The sequence below is a fragment of the Chiroxiphia lanceolata genome, chromosome 13 (assembly GCF_009829145.1).
Source record: "Chiroxiphia lanceolata isolate bChiLan1 chromosome 13, bChiLan1.pri, whole genome shotgun sequence".
NCBI lineage: Eukaryota > Metazoa > Chordata > Aves > Passeriformes > Pipridae > Chiroxiphia > Chiroxiphia lanceolata.
In genome coordinates this window covers 12,172,780-12,198,952 of record NC_045649.1, presented here as the reverse complement: position 1 = coordinate 12,198,952, position 26,173 = coordinate 12,172,780, and the positions used below count along the sequence as shown (strand labels likewise).

The 26,173-nt window shown below is 40.0% G+C and overlaps 1 protein-coding gene across 6 annotated transcripts in view; it reads left to right on the top strand.

Annotated features, from left to right (window-relative positions):
* Positions 1 to 26,173, top strand: part of TOX3 (TOX high mobility group box family member 3) — a 78,113-nt gene that overhangs the window by 3,702 nt on the left and 48,238 nt on the right. For 2 of the 6 annotated variants that reach the window (XM_032701494.1, XM_032701493.1), the window contains exon 1: positions 13,845 to 13,941. The exons of 2 other annotated variants lie outside the window; for them this stretch is intronic. Coding sequence is in view for 2 of the 4 variants with exons in the window: in XM_032701490.1 (XP_032557381.1) it covers positions 1,295 to 1,396 (102 nt within the window). In the remaining 2 variants the exon portion in view is untranslated. Of the gene's footprint in view, positions 1 to 737; positions 1,397 to 13,844; positions 13,942 to 26,173 lie in introns of those variants that run through there. 2 more of the 6 variants (XM_032701490.1, XM_032701491.1) reach the window with 2 other exon arrangements.

Sequence of the window (26,173 nt, the reverse complement as noted above, 5' to 3'; positions counted from 1 at the left end):
TAACTGCCCAGGAATCTGTTCTAGACCCAAAAGGTGATGCTCTCCCCGTCACAGAAGCCTTGAGTGAAGGGCATATTTTCATCCTTCTTCCTCGCACGGTGTCTGCAGGGCACAAGTAATGAGGTTAAGTGGCCTTTGTACTGCTTTAGTGTTTCCTCCAAAAGTTCTGGAGCGGGATTTCGGGTCAGGAAAGATCCATGCAAAGGAGCAGATAGGGGAGGGCAGTGCCTATGACTGGCTAAACAAATTTGGGTTATTAGCAGACTGCTTTGACTCACCACCCAGAGACTTTGCGAGTTCGGGGAGGTTTCTGTGAGGCAGGCTACTACGGTTTAAAGTCTTGCTCTTGACAGTACGCTAGAAAAATCTCCTTTCTTCTGCCACCAACCTGACGCAGCAAGGCAGCGGTGTCAATCGATAAAGTGCATTACCCAAAAAAAAAAAAAAGGCAGAAAACTGGTGGAAGCGGTGAAAGTTACTCACCTGGAACCTTCGAGGAGCGAGGACAGCCATGGGAAGGGCAGCTGCCGCTGCCGTCCCCGCTCCGGCCCCGCACCGGGCGGGGGGGGCGGCGGGAGGGGCGCGGCGGGGCGGGGAGGGGCGCGGGCCCGGCCGCTCCTCCCGGGGAGCGCTGCCAGCGCGGCGCCGGTCGCTCGGCACTTCGCCCCGCAGCCCGGCCCGGCCAGCGCAGCCCCTGTTGCACCAAGTCCGGGGTAGCCGCCCCCCTCCCCGGCAGCCCGGGGTGGCCCCGCCGTGCCCCGCTCCCCCGGCCCCGTGGCGGGGACGGTCTCCCCCCGCCTTTGTCGGGCGGGCAGCGGCGGCCGGTCCGTCCGTCCGTCCGTCCGTCCGCGCCGGGCGCGTGGCTCCTTTGTGTACAGCAGCTGCTCCTGAATGCGGAGGCAAAGCCCGTGGCTTGGCACTGAGCTTTTAAAAAACAACAGCCCTCCCTCCCTCCCTCCCTCCTTCCCGCTCCCCTGTCCTCCCTCCTTCCCTCCCTTCCCCTCCTCCCTCCGAGGTGGACGGGCACCCACCTGGGGTCCGCCGCCCACCTCTCCTCTCATCCTTCTCTCTTCTCCTCCTTGTTTACCTGCACTTTTCCGCCGCCTCTTTCCCCCGCTGTCCCCGCCGCCCCCCGGCCCTCGCTCGTACCCGCTCTCGGGCGGGCTCGGCGCCCCGCAGCTCCGCTCCCTCGGCGGTTTGCCAGTGCCCCTGCCCCGGGGAAGGCACTTGAAGGTGGATCTATTAAACCTCCCGGCGGTCTCTCCAAGTGCACTTCTTGGACCAAATCTCCAGCATGGATGTAAGATTTTACCCGGCTACGGCGGGCAGCGCGCTCCCCGGAGACCCCTCCAACCTGGACTTTGCCCAGTGTTTGGGTTACTACAACTACAACAAGGTGATTATTCCCGCGGGTGTTAATTCCTCGTACTGCTGCCCGGGCCGATTCCCCGGGAGCCGGAGTTCGTGCTCCGTCGGGGCGGGGAGGCTCGGGGCTGGGGGATGCCCGGAGCCCGGGCTGGGTGCCGCTCTCCGCGGGCCCGGGGGACACCCGGGCACGGAAAGTTGTGGTCGGTGGGGCCGAAGCTCGGGGCCGAGCGCCTCCTCCTGCCGCGGCCCCGGCGGGGCTCGCCCCCCGGGTCCCGCCCTCGGGTCGGTGCTCGGGCAGTTGCGATGGGTGCGGACGGCAGGCAGAGCCGGCAGGAGCTCGGGGAGCCGATCCTGCTCCCCATGGCCCGGGAACAAAGGGTCCGGAGCGCGCAGCGTTCGCGGTGGGGTTGGGACTTGCCGAACTTTCCCCGGCGCGTCGGGCAGAGCCCGGTGGGGCTCGGGCGGCCCTGCGAGCAGGGAAAGGAGCCTTCATCTGCTCTGTTCTTTCGGCTCATTCCGGCTCCGTTACGGCCAGTTTCTAACTAGAGGATTATACAAACGGGACTATTATCTAAAAGTACATCAGCTGCTGGCACGGGAAGGTAACTAACGCTCTGGTTTGGCGAGGGTTGTCAGAGAAGTTGTAGTACCCCTTCTGTCTATTCGCACCTTCTCTGCGGCATGTGCAGCGTTTGGAGTAAACGTTATAGTCAGAAGCAATAGTCATTTCCCAGTGTCTACGTTCGTTTACAGAAATATGTTTTAATAATACGGGGATGATTTGTTTCACAAATTACTCAAATCTGCGAAAGGCAAAGTTAAGAATGACACTGTGACTCATGCTATTTTGAAAAAGACTTAGCTGTTTGCACTGTGATGTGTCAATAGCACATTGAGCTATTAGCACTGGGCCCTCACACATGCACATAAAGATCCCTTTCACACTGTGTTTTTCCTGGTGCTATGTTTGTCCAACCTCTGGGGCCTTTTGTGAGGCACTGCATGAGATGCTGGGGAAAAGAAGGGTGCTGCGCGAAGTCTAAGCTGCTGTTAAACCCTGGGGTTTTTTTAGAGAATCCTTTCCAAACGAATAAAGTTTGCCGAAATACAAAGATCACTTTCAGAGAGAGAAGTAATGTGGGTTCAAATAGTAGCTGGAGAAAACTTTCTCCTAGAGAGATGGCTTGTGAATAGGTGTCGTGGGCGGACCGTTCTGTCGCTCGCGTCCACCCTGGCCGGTGGATGCTGAAGTTTTGGCAGGGGTTCGGTGGCCGCCCCTTGTCCATCCCCGCCGTGAGTGGCGATGCACGGCCCGGCCTCGCGCATGCGCCCTGCGCGGGGCTCCGGGAGCGCGGCTTTGTTAGTCCGGGATCGGGGAAGACACGGGAGCGTGAATTAAAGATGAAATGTCAGCGCCAGCTCTGAGCGCTGCTAAGGACTCCGAGAGGTCTCAAATGCATTGTAAATGCCCGCTGTTGTCTGATACGCCGGCTGATTTTGGAAACTTGCAGCACTTACCGACAAAGCAGCGTGTTTACTGTAAATTTCACTTGTTCAGTGACTTTCTTGTTTTGCATTTTTTTTCAGGTACAGGTTACTGTATGCCTTCTTTTTAATGTATTTTTTACGTCCAAAATTTTTAATATATTCTGAAAACCAGTAGATTATTGTGGCCTTTAACTTGCTGCAAGTGCACAGTTGTATATAACCTTTTGACGTTATTCCCCTCCATCGCACGATGAGGACAGAGCATGCGTTCAGGAAAAGTCAAGAGTAACTAACTTTTGACCTGCACAGAAACACATTTCAGTTGCTGTACTCCTGAACATAATTTTGGCAAGTGTCTTGCAGGCCAGGCTTCCAGTCTGCAGCAGAAAATATTTTAATTAACAGAGGGCAGCTCGTGATGCTTGCGTCTTATAATAGATATCTTTGTATGCAAAAGGCCTAATCCTGAGCAGACTGACAACACACGAAATTGTGTTGCTGTTGCTGTGAGCTCTTCATTGGCTCAGCTGGGAAAACAGCAACATGGTACGCAGGTGTTGCAAGGACAGAGAAGGAGTTCGTGAATGAGTTCCTAGAAAGGATGGTCTTAACTCTGTTAATCCAATCTGATTTTCTGCCTTGTTTATAATCTGTGACCAAAGGAATCATTGTAAGTTTTGGGGTTTTTTAATTACTGTGATAAAAAGAGTACATTTATTTTGAAATCTTGCCTCCCTATCTTGCTTTTCTTGTATTCTGTCCTTTTCCCTGTGTTCCTAAGGAAAATAAATGATTGCTGTGTTAGGCACTGAGATGACCAGAAGGCACAGAAAAAAAAGAGCTGAAATATTTACTCTGCTGAAGTAAATGGGAGAACTGTTATTGATTTCACTAGGGACAGTATTTCACCTCAAGTCTTTCTGAAACTCATTTGAGTATCCTGCCCACTCATCCGTGCCTGCTTCATTGTTAGGAGCTGAATCCATATTCTCCTTGTGACAGTGACATTGCCAGTGACAACTGCCGGGAAGCAGTGTGATGGCAAGAGTAAACACTGTGTGCTTGTGTATAGGTGCAAAAGCAGAATTATTTATGTGAAAATATTCTCAGGATCATTAAGACATGGAGTTGATGGCATATGGCTTACGTGTGGAAGATTTTATCTTGTATCACAGTGTCTAAAAATATCAAACATAAAGCCTTTTAGTGCAAATGGATCGTGAGACAATGCTGCCTTCCACCTGCATGCTTTAAACAGAATTTACCAGGACTGTACGGGTTTTTTTTCCTTCAGTAGGTACAGCACCAGCAGGAATGTGGCAGACTGACCTGTGAATCCCCAGGCAGGACTTGGGACCTCAGGGTGCCCAGTAAGCAAGGGTCAGTGGTGGGAGAGGAACTGCAGCCTGAGTCCTGGGCTTGGAACAGGCCCAGGAGCTGCCCTGGCCCCGACCTGCAGGTACCCTTCAGTTGTATTCCATCCCCACTGTTGCTTAAGAGCAATGTTGTGCTTTTGAAATCAGTTGTCAGTACTGGATAAGTAGACCTAAGGATAAGGGATCTCACTGTGTATTTTTGGGAGGAGCATTACTTTTGAGTATATGACAAGCAATTGAAAACAGGGTGATGTACATAAGTATCCCTGCTATCGTTTGTACTACAGCATTTTCCAGAAGATTCATTGGCATTATTTTTGTTGGGATGGTTTGCAATATGGTGTACACGTGTAGAGGGCAAAAGAGGAAATAAAGACACAGAAGTGCAGTGATTTGTCCAAGGTTACACAGTCGGTCACTGACATAATCAGGGCCACAACCAAGGTATTCTGAGATTCAGTCCAGTGGTTTATGCTGAATCTCATTTACTCTAATAGGATTACTTACATGTTTAAAGTAAAGCATGTGCTTAAGTGCTTTGCTGGATCAGGGCCATATTTGATAAGTTTTCAGTCCTGGTGTGAGAGTACACAACTTGACCCTGGATGTGTCTGGCCGGTGGTGGTTCGGGACAACAGTGATCCACCTCTGCTTCGTGGAATTGCACAAGTGAAATCACAGGCTGCCTGCTTCTAGAAGAATCCTGCTGCGGTATGCTAAAAAAAATTCACCAAAAAGCAGCTATAAAAATTTCAGAAAGTTGAAAGAGACCAGCTGTTGTAAAACATTCTGCTTCTGTTTTGAGCCCTTTTATGGTTCTGCAGATGGAGAATGATTTTGGACATTCACTACAGTTGAGTAGCTTTTTCTAAACAAACTTTTTCACTTATTGAGTAAATTACATGTCTTGTACTAAAAATATTTAGGGAATTACTATTCATCCTAGCACATACATTTTTTTTGTTAAAGGAACTGTAATTCTTATAATGCAGTTCAAAAAAAGGGAAAAGAAAACTCCAAAACCTAAACACATACAGCTCAGTGCTTGAGTTATCATTATATTAAATTCCAGAATCCTTACTTCATTATTTAGCTGTCTACATTTTATAATGTTTATCTCTCCTGCACAGATTGTCCTCGAAGGATACAAATTTCAAACATACATACCTTAATTTAGGCACTTGCATACGTATGAGAATGTCAGAGCTTGATGTTTTTGGCTGAAATATTTTTCATTTTACAAAGGAAGCTTGGGAAGTTTATCTTGTTCCTCCAGAGGTAAAGCAAAGACAGCAGTAGTTTAGTGGTATGCTAAACTGGGACTCTAAGTCATTCCTATTAGTGTGTGTTGTTAGGAAAAAATGGATTACAGTTATGCAAACGATTGAAAATCACTCTTGCAAATTTAGTGTGGCTATATATGCATAGGTTTTCCTCTCCTATAGCAGATGGTGACAGACAATGGGTGCATGTATGCTGTTAAGATAGAAAGCTCCATGCTCACTCATCATCTGCCCTGCAAATATGCTCATTTACATCTGGGCTCTGCTCTGGTGCAGATGGGGTGATCTCTGGTGACTGGAGGCTGTTGTGTGCTGTGGTCATACATGTACCTACAGCCTGACCCTGACAAAGGTGGCCTCAGGTGATGGGAGAGTGTAGAAAGCACCAAGGAGCTCCCCTAAAGTAGAGATGCATAGCAGAGACACAAGTATAGGTCTTGCTGGAGACAGTTTAGGTGAGGGATTCGGAAATTCCTGTTGCAGTATCAACTCAGTAAATGGCATTTTATCTTCAGTATTTTCTGCTGATCTTCTGGCACAGTACTGTGCTGAACTGCTTCTTTCTCTGCTCTGGTGCAGATGGGGTGATCTCTGGTGACTGGAGGCTGTTGTGTGCTGTGGTCATACATGTACCTACGGCCTGACCCTGACAAAGGTGGCCTCAGGTGATGGGAGAGTGTAGAAAGCACCAAGGAGCTCCCCTAAAGTAGAGATGCATAGCACAGACACAAGTATAGGTCTTGCTGGAGACAGTTTAGGTGAGGGATTCGGAAATTCCTGTTGCAGTATCAACTCAGTAAATGGCATTTTATCTTCAGTGTTTTCTGCTGATCTTCTGGCACGGTACTGTGCTGAACTGCTTCTTTCCCAGAGCAGCTGCCCCCTGCCTCAGGTATCTCAAAACCTCAGGACTATGCAGGCAGCTACTGCTAGGGAGCAAAATAGATCCCAAAATATTTGGCTGTCTAATCCAGAACTAAAAGTGCTGGATATATGATTCCTAGTCCCTGGAAGAGGAAGTGCAATGATCATATGAGTGTGTCCACCAGAATGCAAATTATAGTTTGTATCATCACCCCACCTTGCATTAGACTGTTTTTCAGGAGCAGTCACCCCAGAGGTTTTATGATGTAGCTGAAGAGCAGGCTGTGAAAGGAAACCCCTGAATGCCAAAGGCAGCAACTGTGCAAGAACCTGTGCTGCTCCAAATGAGCACCTGTGATGATACTGATTGGATTGTGCAGTGTAAAATTTTGTGCAGCTCCTCTACAGAATGTACCATTTGTTATCAAGACATAGGGAGTTGCTTGCATATGGAATATACTTAGTAGAAATGGATGTTTAAAATATTTTTTAGATGTTTTCTTTACAATGGGTTTTAGTAAGATGATTGTAATAATGTACAGTAATATACAAAGAGTTTAATGCTTAGAGATATTTGGAGTACTTAAGGTATGTGTGGAAATGACTAGTATGTGTGGTTTTTAAAATAATGATATTTTTTAGCAATTACAACTCTGATGTGTGCATGTCATGGACATGGATACCCACTCACTGTCTGGCTCTGGAGCGAGGAAATATTGACTAAATCCACTGGGTTGTCAGGAGCCTCATTCCTGTAGTATCACCTGCATCAAATGTTGTGTTTCATGCAGAGGTGTCGAGTCCAGCCGAACCTGATAAGGAATTATCAGGATTTTCTAATAAAATCTAAAATAGAAATACGGGAAATAACAGCTTCTGTTCTTTGGCAGATACTAGAGATGAGGGTGGCTTGCATCGGCTGTCAGTTGTGTGACTCATTTGTTGCAGTTTTGTGTGGTGTCTGACAAAGCAAGGCCAGTCAATCTGTGACCTGTGGTTTGCGCTGCAGCTTTTATTAAATTTACAGTTAATACATGCCTATGTATTTGTTGAATTCTGACACTCCCTAAAAACCTAAGTAATGCTGTTGAATGATGATAATCTAATTTAAGAGGAGAAGAATTTGTACAGCACTAATCCTACCTTTTTATCTGTAATCACATTTCCGCCGCCGTAAAATTGAGGACTGTTATACAGACCTAATGGCAGGGTTGAATTTTCAAATGCTTCAAACTCTTATCTGATCGTCATCTTCTGTACTGGTACCTGTCTGTGATGTATTTATAGAGTGCCAGTCACCATAGTATCTTTGCAATGATTGCTACCAAAATTGAGAACTCTGAGGTGAAAATCTAATCAGGACTTTAGATAACAATGTCACACAAGAGCCTTCTGGTCTTTGCCTCTGTGCTCTGTTCTGATGAAGACTTTGATGAGATCATGCTTGCTGCCAGGTATTCAGTATTTATTTTTGTAACAAGATTTCTATTTCATATTTTTCCACTGCATGTTAGCACATGTCAAAACAGTCCAAATTCTGTTTATACCTGAAACAATATATTGAAAAACATGGGCATTACAGGACTGCTTAACTACCAAAACTAAAAAGGGAGACTATTACACAGCTGTTTCTGCTCAGGTATCTTGAATAGCTGAACAGATGTTTTCATGAACTTCTTCAGACACTTCATAGTAATGAGCAGATTAGCTGAAAATACTGTTTTCATCACATTAAAAATAACTGAGTCTTATGATCGAAGTGCTTGGAAGTATGATTGACCAGTGCTACAGACTGAACTCTGTTGGAGAAAGGTGTGCTACTAAAACTAGACAATTTATAATTGAAAATGAAAAAAGTTTTAAAGAGTTCATCTAGTTTTCAGTTTGTATAGTTCATTTGCCAGCCCTTGGTGTCAGTGTTCGCTGTTTACTCCTGCATGACCGGTTTGCCCAGCAGCTCATGTTTTGTTGAAAAGCAAGAGGGAAAAGAAAAGCAGTCCATTCTCAAAAATTGCAAGTTGAAAGTATCCTTTAATGTCCCTTTAAGCTTGATTTAGAAAAAAAATCATCAATAGACATCTACTGGTTTTTTTAATTTTTTTTTCCCTTGACCCTTATATTTCAGCCTTGTTTATACTCCTAGGAGACTCATTCAGTGTGGGCATCTTTCACTTACTTACATGGGCATTAGATCAGGCCTACCCTTGGCATTTCATGGCAGAAATTGTTATCAATGCCATGTTTTATTTTTGCTACCATAGCCCTTCTTACTCTCTGGGTCACTGCAGCCATGTATTATCATTCCTGGCCAAAGACTTGTGAGGGCTAAAACTAATATGAAAGACAGTGGATTGTGACATAGTGAAGTTAAAAATGAAGTGTGTGTTGGGATGAAATGCCAGGATTTGGGCTGACAACCTCTGAAATAAGGGACCAGAGGTCTTAGCTGCTGGCTGAGGTGAGAGCTGCAGAGGTACAGCCTGGGTATCTCCTGGCTTTCCTCATCTGCTTTACCAAGTACGTATTGATGGTTCTGTAAAATTGTTATGTTAACACAGAATATTTCTTGGACAGACACATTTACGTTTGGATTTTCTTTCTTTACATTGAATATTCTGAAGAGTTCTGATCAGCTGGGCAACCTGACAAAAGACTGAAAAGACATAACATTACTTAAGTAGGGTAGGTTTTGTGGAAAATGTAGTCTATATGCATATGGTTTTGGTCACTTGAGGCAAGGTGTCTTCATCTCTCCTTTTGCTTTCCTTATGAAATTTTTTCAAGAGAAACTCTGCTGTGTTTGGCACTTCAAGTGGGTATAGTTTATCCTGTAATTCTGTAAGCAGTTAATATGAGAAAAATTATCTAGATAGAGACCTAAAATCTAAATGGCTTTATACATCCAAAGTAATAAGGTAGGGTTTTTTTGGTTTGTTTTGTGGTGTGGTTTTATTGTTGTTTGTAGGTTGGTTTTTGTTTTGTTTTGGTTTTTTTTGCAAGGAATCCATGCGTGGAAACAACCTGAGCTTTATGAATCATCCTTTCTATTCCCAATGGGACAACTTCTGTATTCAAAGTCTCTGAATTATATAAAGGTTTGTAGGTTCAGGACATATTCAAGCACCTCAATATTGATTAACTGTCTAATTTTGGTATGAAAAATGGTGTTAAAACCACGCAGGAATCAATTGCTGAATGTTGAAGTAGCTTATTTCCAGAGCAGATCATATTCATTTGCTGTTCTTTTTATGCTGCTCTCTTTATAGTTGTATGGCTTATACAAATAGTTGACTTTTGAATGGTTTAGGATACTGTAGTTCAGTATTACTTTCTTATTAATAAAAGTGCTTTTGTTAAACTGTACTTTTATCAGTATACTGTTTACCTGATAGGGGATTAGCAGTCCTCTATTTGCTTTCTTTGAATAAAGAAGAATTTTATTAGACCTGGAAAAATAATCATCTTGTTTGCTCTAGTAGGTTAATGCTGTTACTTTTGTGGGTTCTTGGTAAGCGTGTGGATGAAATGATGATGATACTAGGCAGTCATGTAAATATGGGGATATCATGCTATTTATCTGTTGTAGGAAAAAAACTTGGTAGTTATGATTTCCTACCACAGCCCAACATGATTCTCCTGTTGTTTTGCTTGATACAGTTTGAAATACATTAGATTTAAAAAAAGCCTACTCTATACATGTGGCAAAGTAAACAGAATTTTACAATGCATTCTTTGCTCTTTTTACACAGCAGAATTGTAAGTAAAAAGAAGACTGATTTCAAGACTGTACACTGGACATACCAGAGGTGTAAACACATTGTCAGGTGCAAACACAAGAGCTTAGAATAGATTTGCACTACAAAGCAATCACTAGAGTAAATAATATGTTTATGCCTATGTGACTTTCTGTTTCTGTTTTATGAGGGTGTCCAGTAACTGTATTTCTAATGATAAAATGAAGTAATTTGTATCAATTTATTTTGCTCTGCCAAATAATTAGCAAGTTCAAGATATTATTAAATGAAAGAATTTAACAGATGCTTCTGCTGTCCTGTCCTTCTGACATTTTTAAAACCTACTTAAAGCTATCTTTATGCTCCTGTGGTGGTGCAGCTGAGACCCAAGGAGTGCATGTGGAGTGGTAAATCAGATATTATGTCACACAAGGCAGCCTGGCTTCCTAAACAGTGGCTTGCATCACTGCTTCCATGATAGAGATCTACCTGTTGTTATGACATAGCAGAAGTGCTGGTAAGGAAAGCCGCCTTTGTTTCGTTCTCATACCTTCATCTAAGCCTTTTTTAGCATAATAGTGCTGTGCTGGGGTCTTGGATGATGCTTGTAAGGTGCACTGGGTGTTGTATGGCTTCTTGCAACTGTTGTTTCAAGGATTTGACAAGCCATCCGTGTGTGCATTCTCAGTTCTTATGGTTGTCTTACGTGGTCTTTTTCAAGTGCTCTTTGAATCAGCCATCACTGTACATCAGTGGCTTCAGTGCAGAGGTTCAGTGCCCTATGCTCTCCCAATCACCATGCCTTAGGGACATGATGACTTGCTTCTGAGATTTTTCCTTTGTGGAATGAGCTTTGTGGGTGCCTTTGCTATGAGAGGACCCTCGGACCGTGCTCTGTGTCAGCACGTTCCTTGGGTGGTTTTCTCCTCTCCCCTCGGCTCTGCTGCCTGCTCTGGCTTGGCCTCGCTGGCTGATAGCACATACCAAAAACCTGACATTCTTGGAGCCACCCACAACTGGAACAGAATTTCGTGGTCTCTGCAGTTCTGAGTGAATGAGGTGAAAGACAGGCAGTGTAATCTAGGGCTAAATATGACTCAGAGCGATTAATCAAAGATCACATGAAAGGAAAACATAGTTCTGTTCATTAAACACCTACTCAAGTAGGCAAACAAACAGCACTTCAGTGTTGTGCATGCACAGATGTGTGGTATGTTCAGTGTACAGCTTAGAGATCAATCTTGCTCTTCTACCTGTAATTCTTCTCTAAAAAACAGCTGTAGAATGGTAGTGTAAGCTTCTGTGTTTATTTTGCCTCAATCTGCAACTATAGGCTTAAGTAGCAAACTGTTTTTTCTAAATTTAGTTGGAAAACAACTTGTGATAGGATAGCAGCCTTTTTCTGTCTTCTGTGCTAGAATGTGTTTGAGTAGGGATGGTGAAGATTGGCTTTGACTTCTATCAGCACAAATATATTGCTGGCGATAACATATCATACGAGTGTGCTGCCTATCTCCCTGTATTCTTGTCTCTAGCAAATAGCATTTTTTCAAGGAAGGTCTCAGAACTTGCCCTTCTGTTAATAGTCTGGTGGAGAGTTTACATACCAGAAAAGAATCCTGATTCTTCAGTTGATAGCATATTAAAGGAGGGTTTTTTTGAGCTTTGTGTTGGTTTTTGTAAAGAAAATTGGCATCTATCACTTGTAATATGTGTAACTAATAAATGTGAAATCGAAAACGTGACTCTTGGACAGTCACACATTTTTAAAGCACAAACAATGTGTATTGGTCTGCACCAGTTCTAACAAGCTTCCACTGCTTGGAAAATGTGGGGAGAGGCACTTTGCTCCTGCACAGAATACAAACATTAGGATACATACATCTTCTTTGGAGATCATGGGGCTCCTTACCATTGCTTGCAACTTTTGGATTGCTGATTAACTGAGTTCCACTATAGTGCACCTGCATCATATTCCATGTTATTTGTGTGTTTATGCAGAGTTATTCCTAAATAAAAGCTTTTAAAGTTATTCCATCGCAAGGCATAAGTGAGAGACAGTGATGATAAAGAGCTTGATTCATATTATGACTAACTGCAGGTGAACATTGTTGTTATACCTCATTCTCAGTGTTTCTGTGACTCAAAAAGGACTCCATTAAAATACCATGACATCAATAGAGTATTTTAAATGCATATGAAAGGATAAAGTCTGGAAATCATAAGACTATAAATATCTATCCATATTATTTTAGACTAAATAAAACATTTAGATCTTCTGAGTTTCATTTATTCTCTTCATGGGTGAGACCTGATATCAAGGATACATCTTGCTTTCTGCCCCTCAGATGTAACATTTTTCCTTTTAAAATAAGTGTGAAAATTAAAAAAGGAACAATTCCTTTGGAGGAAAATTGTATTCATGAACTCAGATTGAAACTTTACAGCTACAGTGAGTACAAGCAATACACTGCAAATCTGGCACAGAATGTTGACAGTGAAAAATCTTTAATCTCCTACTTCCTTTTAACTTGTTTACTTTCTTTTTTTTTTACAGTTTTTTTCCATTTCTTCTTATTTTGTTGAGTCTTAAGAGTCTTACTTCATCATCCGCACTTCTGTGGTAGGAAACAGTCATTGTGCTCTCTGCTGCCAAAGGAAATGGCCATTTGTTGATTTAAAAGAAGAGCAGAGAAAGGGCTCTCCTCACCTTGAGAAGAAAGAGGGAATGGTGGCTAGGGAACACTGCTAAACATTTACAGTTTGAGGATCAAGTATTTTCAGTCCATCTGAGTTCCTAAACTTGCAGTTCTGGGTGGTGTTTGCCTTTTTTTGTGTCTTGGGGTTTTTTTGGCTGAGGAGTGGGTGGGTCAGCAGGGGGAGAAGACGGTGAAAATACATGTTATTTACATTTTAAAATTTCCTGTACATTTTGAAGAACTGATCTTTGATTCTCATTTGATCAAAAGAAAGAGAGAGGTTTGCCTTAGCTTCCTTGTTCTGTTGGCTTATGGCACCAAGCAAAGGAGCTCCTACCTACAGCCCTTTTCTTTTCTGAAACTCTAGTTGTCAGAGATCTTTGAATAAGAAGTAACAGGGTTTTAGATGATCAATCTCACTATGTATGCTAGAGCAAGGCCAGTTGCTTATTGATCCCAACTACTGAAGTTTTCGCTGTGAAGCTGATTTATGTTTATCTTAAAAAAAACAAGTCAATGAGAGAAACAAACTGAACTTCATGTAAGAACTGATTTAAAACATACTCCAACTTTTTCTTTCTCATCCTTACTTTGTGAAAATCTTCTGTGGATTCAAAAGGAAAGGGTGCAATCCTGCTCTTGCACGTAGGTGTAAATGCTCTTTGAAGAAGAGAGTTGTGTCTGCTTTTGAATTGAGCTTCGTAAACTTGCTGAGAAAATTCAGCTCAGAGGATTTATTTTGAAATAGTAGTTTCTTGGGTACTGAACCATTCATTTCCTAAAAGGATAAAACCACCTGCTGACAAAACAAAAAGGAATAGGTGCTACTGATGATGCCTTACCTGGGGCCAGGCTGTAACGTTGGTAAGTGTTAAACGCTGTCTGCTGGAAAGCACCAGATCTGTTGGGCCTCTTATCATTACCAGAAGCAACACATTTGCCTCACTGGAAATCATAAACACAGTCTACAGTTGGTTTTGTCTGCACTTATACTAAATAAATGAATGATTATTATGTTTTCTCCGGCTTAGATACCAAACAAAAATGAAGGAAAATGCTACATTCAGCTGAGAAGGTGTAGATAATCTTCATCTCTGAAGTGTGAAAGAACTGACACATAAAATTGCAGGTCTGTCAGCAAAGGATTGCTTTTTTGGTTGTGGTTTTTTTTTTTATTTATTTTTTTTTTTATAAGTACCTTGGAGTTAGAGAATTTATTTTTCTTAAGAAAAGAAGACATAAGAGACTTAAAGTATTTAAGCCCTAATGGCACTACTAGAAACAGCAGGTGGAGAAAGAAAACAGTGTTGTTCCAAATGTGGCTGTACAAACACTGGCTATGAGCTTAGAATGGGAATGAGAGGAAAGGCTTTCTCTTCCAGGGGACTGAGGTGCTGAGGCAGCTTTCCCATAGTGGTGGGGACAAAGGAGCAGTCGTCACTTTTAAGGCTCACAGTTGATACCAAATGTCATATACTGTGGGTGGAATGAAACAGGGGTCATGGGGTTGGTTATACTTTTAATCTTGTTTAATGTTGTTCTTTTAGGCTTCATCTTTACATTCCTAAACATGTGATATTGAAGTTGTGTTATGTATTCTGGCAGTCTTACAGAATGAGTCTCTCTGAGACTCTGGACAAAGCAACCGCAGATGTGATAGTTACTTACAGGCTCAATAACAATGTTGGAGTTTTGCATAACAGCTAGCAAAGAAAATTTATGTGTGAAGTCTAAGTTTGTGTCGGAAAACTATTAGAAATGAGATTTATAGATGGTGGATAGTTATCTAGAATCTTGTAGTGAATGTGAAGCGATTACTTAGTTTTTCCTTCACAAGTGTTGTGCGTTTCCTTGGTGGTGGAGGGGGAGGGAAAGGCCTTTAAGTGTTTGAAAGAGGTGATGAAACAATCCACATCTGGAACTTTAACAGTCTCTAGAAGAGAGAATTGTTGGATGGTTTGTCTTGATGTGGGTGTTTTGTGAGTGCACATCAGGTAATCATCTGCTTCATCACCTCCATGCTGTGCTAACTGGTATCTACCTCAATTCCCAAGTTTCTAAAAATATCCTGTTCTTGCTGATCTCAATAAAAGCTTCATTTTCAAAAAGTGCTTGGAGTATGGAGCTAAGCAGGCCTTCAGAGAGATACACGAAATGCTTGCAAATGTTTATAGCCCATCTTAGCACCTGTATATGTTCTTCAGCAGTGCAAGTCTGTTTCTCTTCTCTAAAGGTCATAAGAAATTGGAAATTATGATAGTGGATAATTATTTTGCCTTTAATCCATGAAGACAGAGTATGTAATCTTATGTGGGTAAGAAGTTCCATCTGCCAGTACTGTTGTAAATATTCCAGCAGTCATTCAGTTGAACTGGTTTTGAGTTTCAGATTCAAGAAATCTTTAGATTAATCTCAGAAGGTCCAGAAAAAAAATAATTAAAAAGTGGCAAATATCAACTAGTTTTGAGGTTTTAAGAATTGGATGATTGTTTCTGAACACCGGTAGCCTGATTTTTAATCTCATTATTTACCTTTGCTACGTGATTTTCTGAGAATTACTGAGTTCTGAAACGTACTGTGAAGATTTGCTGCTTGGTTATAAGGCAGTTTAAGTGCAAAAATCTTATTGTCAAATTTCATTGCTGCTATTTCTTAACGTGTCTTGGGACAGATATGCTAATTTTGTGCCATTAAAATGTGATTAAAAACCAGTATGCAATTTTTTCAAGAAAATTCTAGCTTGGTCTTTTTTTGAAGTTGAAAGTTAAACTTTGAAGCAGGTGACTGTAGCTGATGTGAAAGTTTTCTTCAAAGCCTCAGTTTTCCAAAGTAATGATTGGTCCTACTTCGGCTGCTGAATACTAACGGTGGGATTTTATTTGTTGATGCTTGTGCATCAAAATGGGCAATGAAGTATTTTATCTGGATGGAAAAAAAGAAAGTGAAAAAAGTACTATTTTTCATGTCAAGTGGACTTTAAAAAAGGGACTGAGAAATGTGTGAGGCTTTTTTAGCATCACAGACCCCTGAAGCTCGATGACAATGCATTTATCCTTGACCTAATGTATCAAATACTTTTTATGGCATACTGGTTTGAGAGATATGGGCTGGGGTCTAACTGGCAGGGAAGCACATCTGTTGGAAAGGACCGGCGGGTCCTGATGGATTGAAACATAAAAAGGGCCAGCTAGATGGTCAGTACCTGGCACACTTACCCTGTGATCAGGGGCTTGGGGAGCAGGACTTGGCCAGCCTGGAGAAGGGAGAACTTCAGGGCACTTGAGAGCAGCCCCGGTACCTGTGAGGAGATGGAGCCAGGCTCTTCACAAGGGTTTGTGGTGGGATTGAAGGTAAGAGGCACAAGCTGAAATGAGAGTTTCAAACTGGAAGTAAAGAGGAAAAAAAAATGACTGAGGATAATGGACTGAAGAAAAGCCCCAGGCAAGTAGTTCCTCAGTTTGGTGTGGCCTGTGCTTTGAGCAGAGTTTGGATTAGAGATCTCCTGGTGTCCCTTCCAACCTGAATGATGTTATGGTTGCACAATGTGAATAGGTAGCAAAGATTAATTTGATCCTTCCTGCACTGTTTTAGAAAAACATAGTTCTAGAAGAGTGGCATTGCTTCAGCCTTTGCCTGGCAAGTCCCTGCAGTGGGAGAGTCAGTCCCTTGTTTCACTTTCAGGATGCCCATCTTGACTCTGCTGAGGGAGAGTTTGCTTTCCAGTGTGAGTGAGCTGGTCACTGTGACCTGGCAAGACCATATTGTTTTAATGCAGCCAGCTGGGTCCCTCTTCCTTTGTAGTTGCATGTGAACTTATGACATCCTGAAAGAAACAATTTTTGTTTAGTTCCATGTAATCTTGTTTTAAGGGACTGCTAGATAGAGCCCATCAGTTTGGTTTGGCAGTTGTAACAGTGTAGAAGGTAAGTGTGTAAAGACTGTTTCTTTCAAACTCCAGTTTGGAATATGTGTTACTGGTACCTGTTAGCTTTGCAAATAAGTGACTGGGCTGTTGCTTTTATAATTAAGTTTTAAAGTTTCTTCTTTCCTTCTTCAGAATTACAGTCATATGATAGTTCAGTTTTTATTCTCTATGCTGCTTTTTAGAGAAGTTAATCCAGAGGAAGGTAGTTCACACATCATAATTTCCTAGAAACCCTGTTACTTTTGACACATAGAAAAACAGATCCCAGTAGTGTAGCATAAATTTGGAGATGTGAAGTAGTTTTCCCAGAAAATAAAACTTTATTTTGCACAGCATTCATGGAAGAAGGTTTTTGAGGGATGCTTTTAACTTTAATAGACACTAATTGCTGCATTCTACATTTCTTCCTCCTCTCTAGTTTGATGCCAATTGCTGATTGCGTGGAGGCTAAAGTGCCCGTGTGTGAGAGGAATGGGGAATGTGGTGAACTTTCAAATCATAGAGTGAATAATTTGATATTTTCCAAAATCCTAGTTCCAGCCTAAATCTTTGTGGTATGTAGTGGTACCCAAAATGTTTGTGTGTGGTAGGATGTTTTGGGTTCTACATTTAAGATACTAGAAAAGTTCCTGATTTTTCAAGGGATGGATATTATAGTTATGAAAATTAAACTGCTTTAAAATGTCTCATGCCCATGTCCAAACCCCTCCCTCAATCACCATCTGTACTGGAATAAATTAAGCATTGACTGTTTAGTGCAATCTGAGAATAGGAAAGTAAGAGAATCATCATGATAGTGATTCAGATCATTACTACAAGAGAGCAGCCTAATCAAATTGCTTTGTTGGGCAGGACCTAAACACTGAAATTGAAAAGGACTCATAATTATCTTCCAAAACCCAGGATTTCACTGTCATTGAGATCTGCTCCAAACATTGAAAGGAGTAGTAGATTGAAAGTGAAGTATCACCACCTTTATATCTTAGTACCTTTCAAAGAAGCTTTTTTATTCTTATTGAAGTATTTTATAATCACAGTAATTTATTAATCAGAAGTAATGAGCTTTTCCAGCTTTAGAGACATTAGTCACAGAAGTCACATATCCTAGAGAATATGGACCAGGAGTTCTTACATATGGGAAAAACATGGTGCTGCCTTTATGGAAATGGAGCTTTCCCTGTGTTCTTTTGTATTAGTTAATAGAAACTCTCCTTGAAAGGAAAAGGATACTCATCAAAGAATGTTTTATGAAACAGAAAAACAGAACTCATAAACCCTGTTGGATTCCAAGAGTTATTACATTTTACATCATATACAGTTTATTTTTCCAGATGCCAAGTTCAAAATAATGTATTTTTAATACTGCTTGTAGGATTCTACAGATTCATAATAGCACGTGACGTGTTAATGTCCTCTGCAACATCCTACTGGTCATATCCAACTGTGATAAACAGTTGTATATGCTATAAAAGTGACATCTATTATAAAAACAAAGATAATGCAAAAGGATGCAAACAATACCTTAAATTTGTAAAGACTGTTGCAGATCTTGAATGTTAATTTAAAGAAAAAAGTACATGTTAATGCTAAGTTTATGCTTTCAGTTAATAGTCCTTTATTCCTTCAGGAAAAAAATCAAGCAGCTATACTTTAAATGAATTTAATGAACTGTAAAGACTGACATTTTCACTATAAAAGTCACACTTCATTTAATGAAGTAGTTAAATATTGATGCTATATTAAAATACAGGCTGAATCAAATTGGCAATATGGTTTTCAAAATAAGAATTTAAGCTGTGATTTTTCTTGTTATATTGAAAATTTCATGAACTGAGAGAAGGGAAATACAACAGAATATCTCTATAATAAACAGAAGGCACTTTGTTGAAATAACATTAAGGTTGAAAGACACAAACCTGTAAAAGCAAGAAAATCAAGTCACCGTACTCTCAACTAAGTGTCTTTGTGCTTAAGCACTGAATCTTTAAATAGATGGATCCAAGATTTTTACCACTGAAGTGCCGTATTTTCTAAAATTCTTGAAAACAAAGACAGATTGTAACCTTGTGCTACAGGTGGTACATAAAAGGCCTAGACATGTGTTTACCCAGGATGAATAGTTATACCGTGATATTGTTTGATCTTAATTCAAAGTACTTGTGTTTTAAGTGCTATGATTTGGATGGCAATATTCTGGCAAAGCTTTGTTGCCTGTGTTGTGGTTTCCACACATTTCCGTCGGCGTAGTTTGAATTTTCAATTTAATTTTTATACCTGTACTTTCACCACAATGCCATAATACTGACAGTGGATACAGGGATATTGCTGACAAACGTGGCCATGGTTGTTCCCGGCTCCAACACCTCTATGACGGTAAAGGGAAAAGAAAACAAGAATGAATGTTACCACAGATGCAAGTGGGACCAATGATTGAGTGATGATACGATTGTCTTCACTTTGATGGATTGAATTATGTTGTACTGTACTTCATAAAGCTGTACCAATTCTGACATCAGGCTTCTGTGTATAGTAAAACACTGAGGATGACATCTTTGGCTCATTGAAGTCAATGGCAAAACTCACATTAATTTCAGCCGTCTGTAATTTCATTCTCAGTAGCTGACTTATAAAACAATGGCAAATTGATTTAGTACTTTTTTTTTTCCCCTTGGGAAAGATCTCTGCTCCATGTAAAATGATTTGTCTTTTGACTTTCATGCTCTTACTTTGAAAATATGAATTTTAATTCAGGATAAATACAGCCTGATTTTTCCCCTATACCTATGGTCCCGTAAGCATCAAAGATGATGAAAAAATTGGAGCTATTTTGAAAGTGGCATGTTGCATTTATAGTTATATACACAATTGCTAATTGAAACTGCTAAGGAAGGCAGCTTTCCTGTGGAAGACTAGCAAATTCTTTCTGTGACTAGCAGCTGTCAGGTGTGGTCTCAACATGTGTTGTTGGAAACCTCGTTTAGGTGTTTGGTTTTTTTCCGTTTGTGTGCAAACATCTCCAAAACAACAACAAAGAAAACATTGGAATCTGAAGAACTAATTATATAAACATATTTATATTTGGCATACATGCAGCATTTGTGTTTATGATAGTGATCTTCAAAATTCTTTGTAAGATGCCAGATCAGCATCTAATTGTATAGTTATTTCTCCTGGTATTTTGCCGCAGCAAGCACTGAAACACGAACTACTGAAAAGAATCTAAAATGTTGTGGGGTATTTCACTGAAATATTTCACTAGGTAAAATCACTGAATTTTACCTAGAATTAATAGAGCACTGAGAATTTCTTCCTCTTCTAGACATCATTCCAGAAAAGAGAAGGAAATGGATGTCAAATATATGTTTATTCTCTTCATTGTCCTAAACTAGTTCAGGTTCTGCCATACCCATGGCTCTTGGTGGCTGATCTGCTTTCTGCTTAAGGCAGCAGTCCCAAGGAATGGAAAAGGAGGAGTCACAACCCAACGAGGAACACATGGTGACATGTTTAGGAATCTGTGTCCTTATGTTGGTAAATCTTTAATGGAAGAATTGTGAAAGGTACTTGGGAGAAGGTGTTTCTATACTGCAGATATTCAGTAGTTACGTATTAGAATCATAATAGTAAAACTGTGGCAGTGCTGCTGTCTTTAACAGTAGTATGGGGAAAATGTTTTATTAAACACTAATTTCACTAGTTATTTAAGAAGTAGCTGGCTTTGCACACATTAATCTCTTTTTCTTTTTAATTCAAGGTTGATGGTCTAGGTCTTAGACATTGTATTTATGAATAGGGCACTCAATAACTATGCAAAATATCTATTTCTCTCATGGGAATCTGTGCTTTGATATATTCTGATCCTTATTAAATTTAAACAGGATCAAATTTATACAGCTTTGGCAGAGATTTATTAAAATACACTGAGTGGACAGCTTGTGGGAGTGCAGTGTGCTGTAATAACATATGCCTCTTACCAGAGAATAGTAATTATTGAGAATCAAATAAATCTGTAGGAGGTTAAGTATATATGGAAAAGATATCAATTGTAGTTTTCTAGAACCAGACAGAAGTGCTGTCTGAAGATTTGTTGCTGTATAAAGAAATGAGCCACCCTTATAAAACCCTAAATATTTAAAATGTCATTTACCAACAAAGCTAATGTTCATCCAATCTTCAAAAAATGTTAATGGCATTTGCTCAGTAGCATTAAATTCATTATTTAGTGTTCTTCATCTGCATAAGCAGCTATTCACATTTATACCAAGATTTATTAGATGTAATTGAAAACTGTTTGTTACAAAGTTCTGTGAATTTATTTTCTTAATCAGAATCATTGTGTCCTTGGAAAGAAAAGTCCAGAATAATGGTTGTAGATTTAACAAAAAAAATAAATATTAATGTTAAAAATATATCATGTCTATCATTCATCCAAAGTTCAGCACTGGTCTGTTTCAGCTTAGATTTAAGTTATTGTATGTGATAATTTCACTAGCCTAAGAACTGAAAAATTAATGGGTGGGTCAGGAAAAGCAGTAACTTCTGGCATAGCCTTGGTTTTGATGAAGCTTCTGTTATTTTGTGATACAATGCTTTGGAATTTCAAAGCTTGAGACCTGTAAAAATGGTGATTTTTTTTTTTTTTTTTTTTCACTAAACATGGAAAAAAGACAAACCAACCATCAGTGGGTAGGTGTGAGGGGAGCAATATATATCCATGCCTTCAGTGCTCCTGGCAGAAAGATTCCTGGTTACAGGTTAAGACAGGAGAATCTGGTAGAATGCATTCAAGTTTGTGAGTCATGGGGAGGTTGTCCAGTGCTTTTGGAAACACAGCAGAGACAGGAGGTTCAGAGTCTTCTGTGCTTTGGATCTTCTAAGCACATTTTCTTGGGAGGGCAACAAAAGAGGTTTCTTTAGATACCACCCAGGTTCCTTCAGTTACATGTGGAGTTTGCTACCTTGTTTTCCATCAGACTTCTCTACTGATGAATTCAATCTAAAATAGATTTGGTTTTGAAGTAGTAGTTGAAAATCTGTAGGTTTTGTGCTGGAGTAATTTGTAATAAGCCATTATCATGATTTTTACAGTTTAGGGGTGTTTGAAATTAGCAGTATCCAAATAATTCTGTATGTGTATGGGTGTGATGCAGCACTAAAGCAACCTTCTGACTCTGGACTTAGCTAGAGATGGTTTAATCAAATAGAACTTCATTTAGACTGTTCTGCTTCCATTTCTCCCTGTGGCATGGAAGGAATGGAGTAATTTCAGCAGGAAATTTATTTCTCTGGGCTTATTGTGTTAAGACAGTGACTTTTCTAAAGAAAATGCATTTAGATAGAGATTATATTTGATTTAAAACTACTACCATCAGAATTCCTCTGCATTTTATTATGAACATCTAGTGAAAGCTGTGTAGTTTCTTCGTAAGAAATTTAAAAGATATTAATTTTGGTAAAAGTTTTTGTAAGTCTTTATGCTTGAACAATTGTATCCTTTTTAAAAAAAAATTGCTGATTCACACTGATGTGCATGTGATAGAAATCTAGTTCATTCCTTATCAAACTCATGGTGGTTCTTTTATTAGTCCTTTGTCCTGTTCTTCTTTCTTCCTATAGTTCCAAACATAGCTCAAGATTTTCCTAAAAAAACTGATGAAACCTGATTACTTCAAGCAAGCAAGTGTATTCTCATAAAATATGTTCTCTTTCTATCCTTTATTATAAGAGAAGGAACATCGTGTATTTGTTAAAATAAAAGTCAGGGCATTTGAGTTCCAATTGCATTTAAGTTGTTACAGGGCTGTGTGACCTTGGGCAAGCTGTTTGTTGTGCCTGTCCCTCCCTGACTTGTTCCATGAAAGTAGAGATGGTAATAAGTAGGGACCTCCTGGTAGTGCTCTGGAGCTCAAGTCATGGTTGTTGTGTTGGGCACTGGAGACATGCCCCGGCACTACTGCAGGCATTTCTGCACTTTCATGCATATTATGACTGTGTCTAGCATATGTTGTTATATATGAGATACATATGTATATATAATGTATATCAGCAAGTTTGACTACCATCCCGTAGAATTATACTTCACAATGAGCCATCTTTTGACACTACTGAAATTTTTGTTTCCACTTGTGATTATAGTAGAATAAAGGGGTAAAAAGTAGGAGCGGATTCTGTATCTTAAATCCACAGGTGTTTTGACTCAGAATTTTTATTTCTGTGGGTGTCAGGATTATTTTTTTTAAAACTAGGTATGCTGTAACAATATACACATGGATTTTAATTTATATGGGGTTAATAAAACTGATTATGCTAAAAAGAGGAATTGTAAAGTCAAATTGTAAAGTAAAGACTAGAATAGCAGCCTGCTTAGAATATTATGCAGATAGCAATTCTGTATGGTGGAGAACTGCCCAGTTGTCCTAAAATTTCACATTTAAGTCTGTATGGAGTCAAGTAATTGAGGGACAAAACTGGGAATCAAATGTGCTGCAGTTGTAAGAAAATGTTCATCTTGTCTGTTAAATATTTATAGGTCAAGCTTTTCATTTTCTAAGCCAATTAGAGAAAACACAATGTTTTGCGACTTATTCCTGTTGTATTTTCTTTGAAATATAATAATTTCCTTTGGTGCAGTATAGATGAAGGAACCCTTTGCTTATAAACAGACGTAAGACAGTTTCTAGCTTAAGCACAGGAAATTTATTGATATAAAAGGTAACTTTATTTGTTGATGGAGAGTAGCCACATTACACTGGTTTGTATTTACTTTTATTTAATCTGATATATTATAAAAAAATTAAATATTCCAGGTTTTTAAAGTATTTTAGAAGGGCAATCATCTTTTGAAATGATTTCCTCTTTTAGTGTCTCAGATCAAACATATTGCGATGAGATATTAGGCTATGAAGTTATTCATTCATCACAGTAAATCAGGTTGGCAGAGTGACATATAAAAGATCATCATCTGTATTAGTATCTTCAGGGTCAGACAGTCATATTGCGTCTTACTTTGAATTGTTGCTACTGGCTATAGCTTTACTACAGGCCCTGAGAGAAAGGAGGATTCTTAATTGTATTGAGGGGATTATTAAGGATTTTAAGAAATGAACTTTTTTGTATTTTTAACTAAAATTCCTCTTGACTGCGATAGTTGGATGTTTTGTATAATGCAACAATAAAATTTGTTTGCAGATGTAAAATAATTTATGTAATAATTACATTGAGTGTTTTGTGCACATCCTATGAAGACAGTGTAAGCTAAAGGCAATAGCCTTGTACTATTTGAAGACAGCTAAATAATTGTTCTGAAATGTCAGTGGCTGTGACATTCTAAAAACACTGACTTTCTCTTGAGTGACGTCTATTTCATCTCAGATTCAAAATGATTAATTAATAATGCTGAGATAGGGAAAGTTTTAATTTGAAGATAACATATGAGGTACAAGATACTAATTGCTCCAAAGATAACATGCTAATTAGAAGGTTCATGCACAGTTGTCTAAGGTTAACTGTACATTGAAATACTTGGAATAGAAACCTAATTATAATCTAGTATTTTGAGTGCTGTGTTTTTTGCAAAGGTAGCATTTGTGCTTTCTGATTTGCTTTTCCTGGGGAAGAATTATTTGTGCAATGTTCCTTTTTGCAGTGAAGGTAGTTCAAAAAGGAAACAGGCATTGTAAGCCAAGGATTTAGAGCAGTATAAATAGTTCTGTGTTGAGTATTAGTTCTAAATGCAGTTGCGAAGAGTGTCTCCAAATAAATAAAGTTGGTTTTGAAGAGAAACAAAACACAAAGCTCTCACATCTTAAAAAGGGAGTTTTTTCTACCTGTTAGATGCTTCATATTTAGGTGGAGGAATGATGCACAGTGTATGCAAGGTAATTGATAAAAGTGTTAAATATCAGTGCCTGCAGTTTTTGTGGTGATCTGGAGTCTGTCCCTGGGCCAACCTCTGTCTCGTTCTCTTAGCAAAGAAACGGAAGGAGAAAAATACAACTCCTGTGGCTGTCCTATGATTTATTCTGTTGCAGTGCAATTTTCCAGCACAGCAGTTCCTACCGTTCCTTCCTCTGTCCTCAGCAACCTTTTGGAAGTTTCAGTGTCACCTTATCCAGCTCACAGGAGTGAAGCAAAAGCTTCTGGCTCTGGAGAGCATTTGCTTTCATCTGCAGGAAGGCTGCATGTCAGCACTGGCTGCAGGCACCATGAGATTGGTCTGCCACTTGTGCCATGAGTAGTGTAAATAGATATTGTATGTAATGCAAGTGTCGTGGCTTAAGATACAAAGGTTATCTCACACTGAACATGCATGACTTTGTATTGTTCTCCATGCAGGGCTATGCAGTGGAGATAGACCTTTATGTTCTTCCTGGATTAAAACCAAACCAGCAAATTCACACCAGAATAAAACTAGATTAAGTGGTAGTGGAGTGTGTTCTGAATTCTTACCTGCATGAAGTAATGGCTCTGGACATTGACTGTGATCTCACACCAGTGTTAGCGTTTGTTCTTTGTTGGCTCGAAGGGAGCAACCATTCTTAGGCTCTATAAACCACTTATTCACTAACTGAAAGTGCAGAGTAGTATCACTTATATTTTAAATCATCAAGGTGAATAATGGAAAAAGTCTCTGTGCAGGAGAATTAAGCAAATATTTAAAGAACATAAATCTTCAGTCTTGGCTTTCTCCAGAGCTACTGTAGGCAGCAGCATCAGTTGCTGCTCTGTGCAGATATATTTGAGTTGCACACAAATACTGCATGTACAGCTAAAATAGCTTCATATCCCTAATATTGTGCATTGTACAGTCATGCTTGTACTAAGGAAAAAAAGAAGTCTTATTTGAGTCAGCCAGATCAGTTACCAGAATAAAATACATCAGTAACTTCTTATGAGTTCTGATTCTGTAGTGCCAAGAACCAATTCACCAAATATTTTTTCTGCCATTTAGAAACCTGAATTATTGAGAAGTTTATATCCTACTATGTCAGACTGAGGTCTAGAGAGAAAACATCTAAATCCAAAAGTATGGGCTTTAAAATTCTCTGCTTCAGTGTTCTTTTCACCAAAGTCCATAAGAACCTGTAATCTTTCTCAAAAATCTTTATATCTAGAAAAAATTCTTGTGTTTCTACAGTTAGCCAGCAATGCCACCATTTTGCAGAAGGCCTGGTAAAGGGAAGACCACAGCTGATAAGACCTAGATCAAAGGCAAGAATCAAAGGACAGTGTTTTGCAGATTTAGCCCTAAGCCAGCAGAAGGGGACTTCATGTTTTAAATGTGGCACTGGTACACTTAAGGAGCAAACAAATGCCAGTGTATCTCCAAAGACAGGCACATCTCAACTCAGCCTGTAAGCATGTGTCTTTCTATTGTTGTTTTTGGATGTCTAACAAACCTTACAGAACAGAAGTCAAAGCAAATATGAAGTATTAT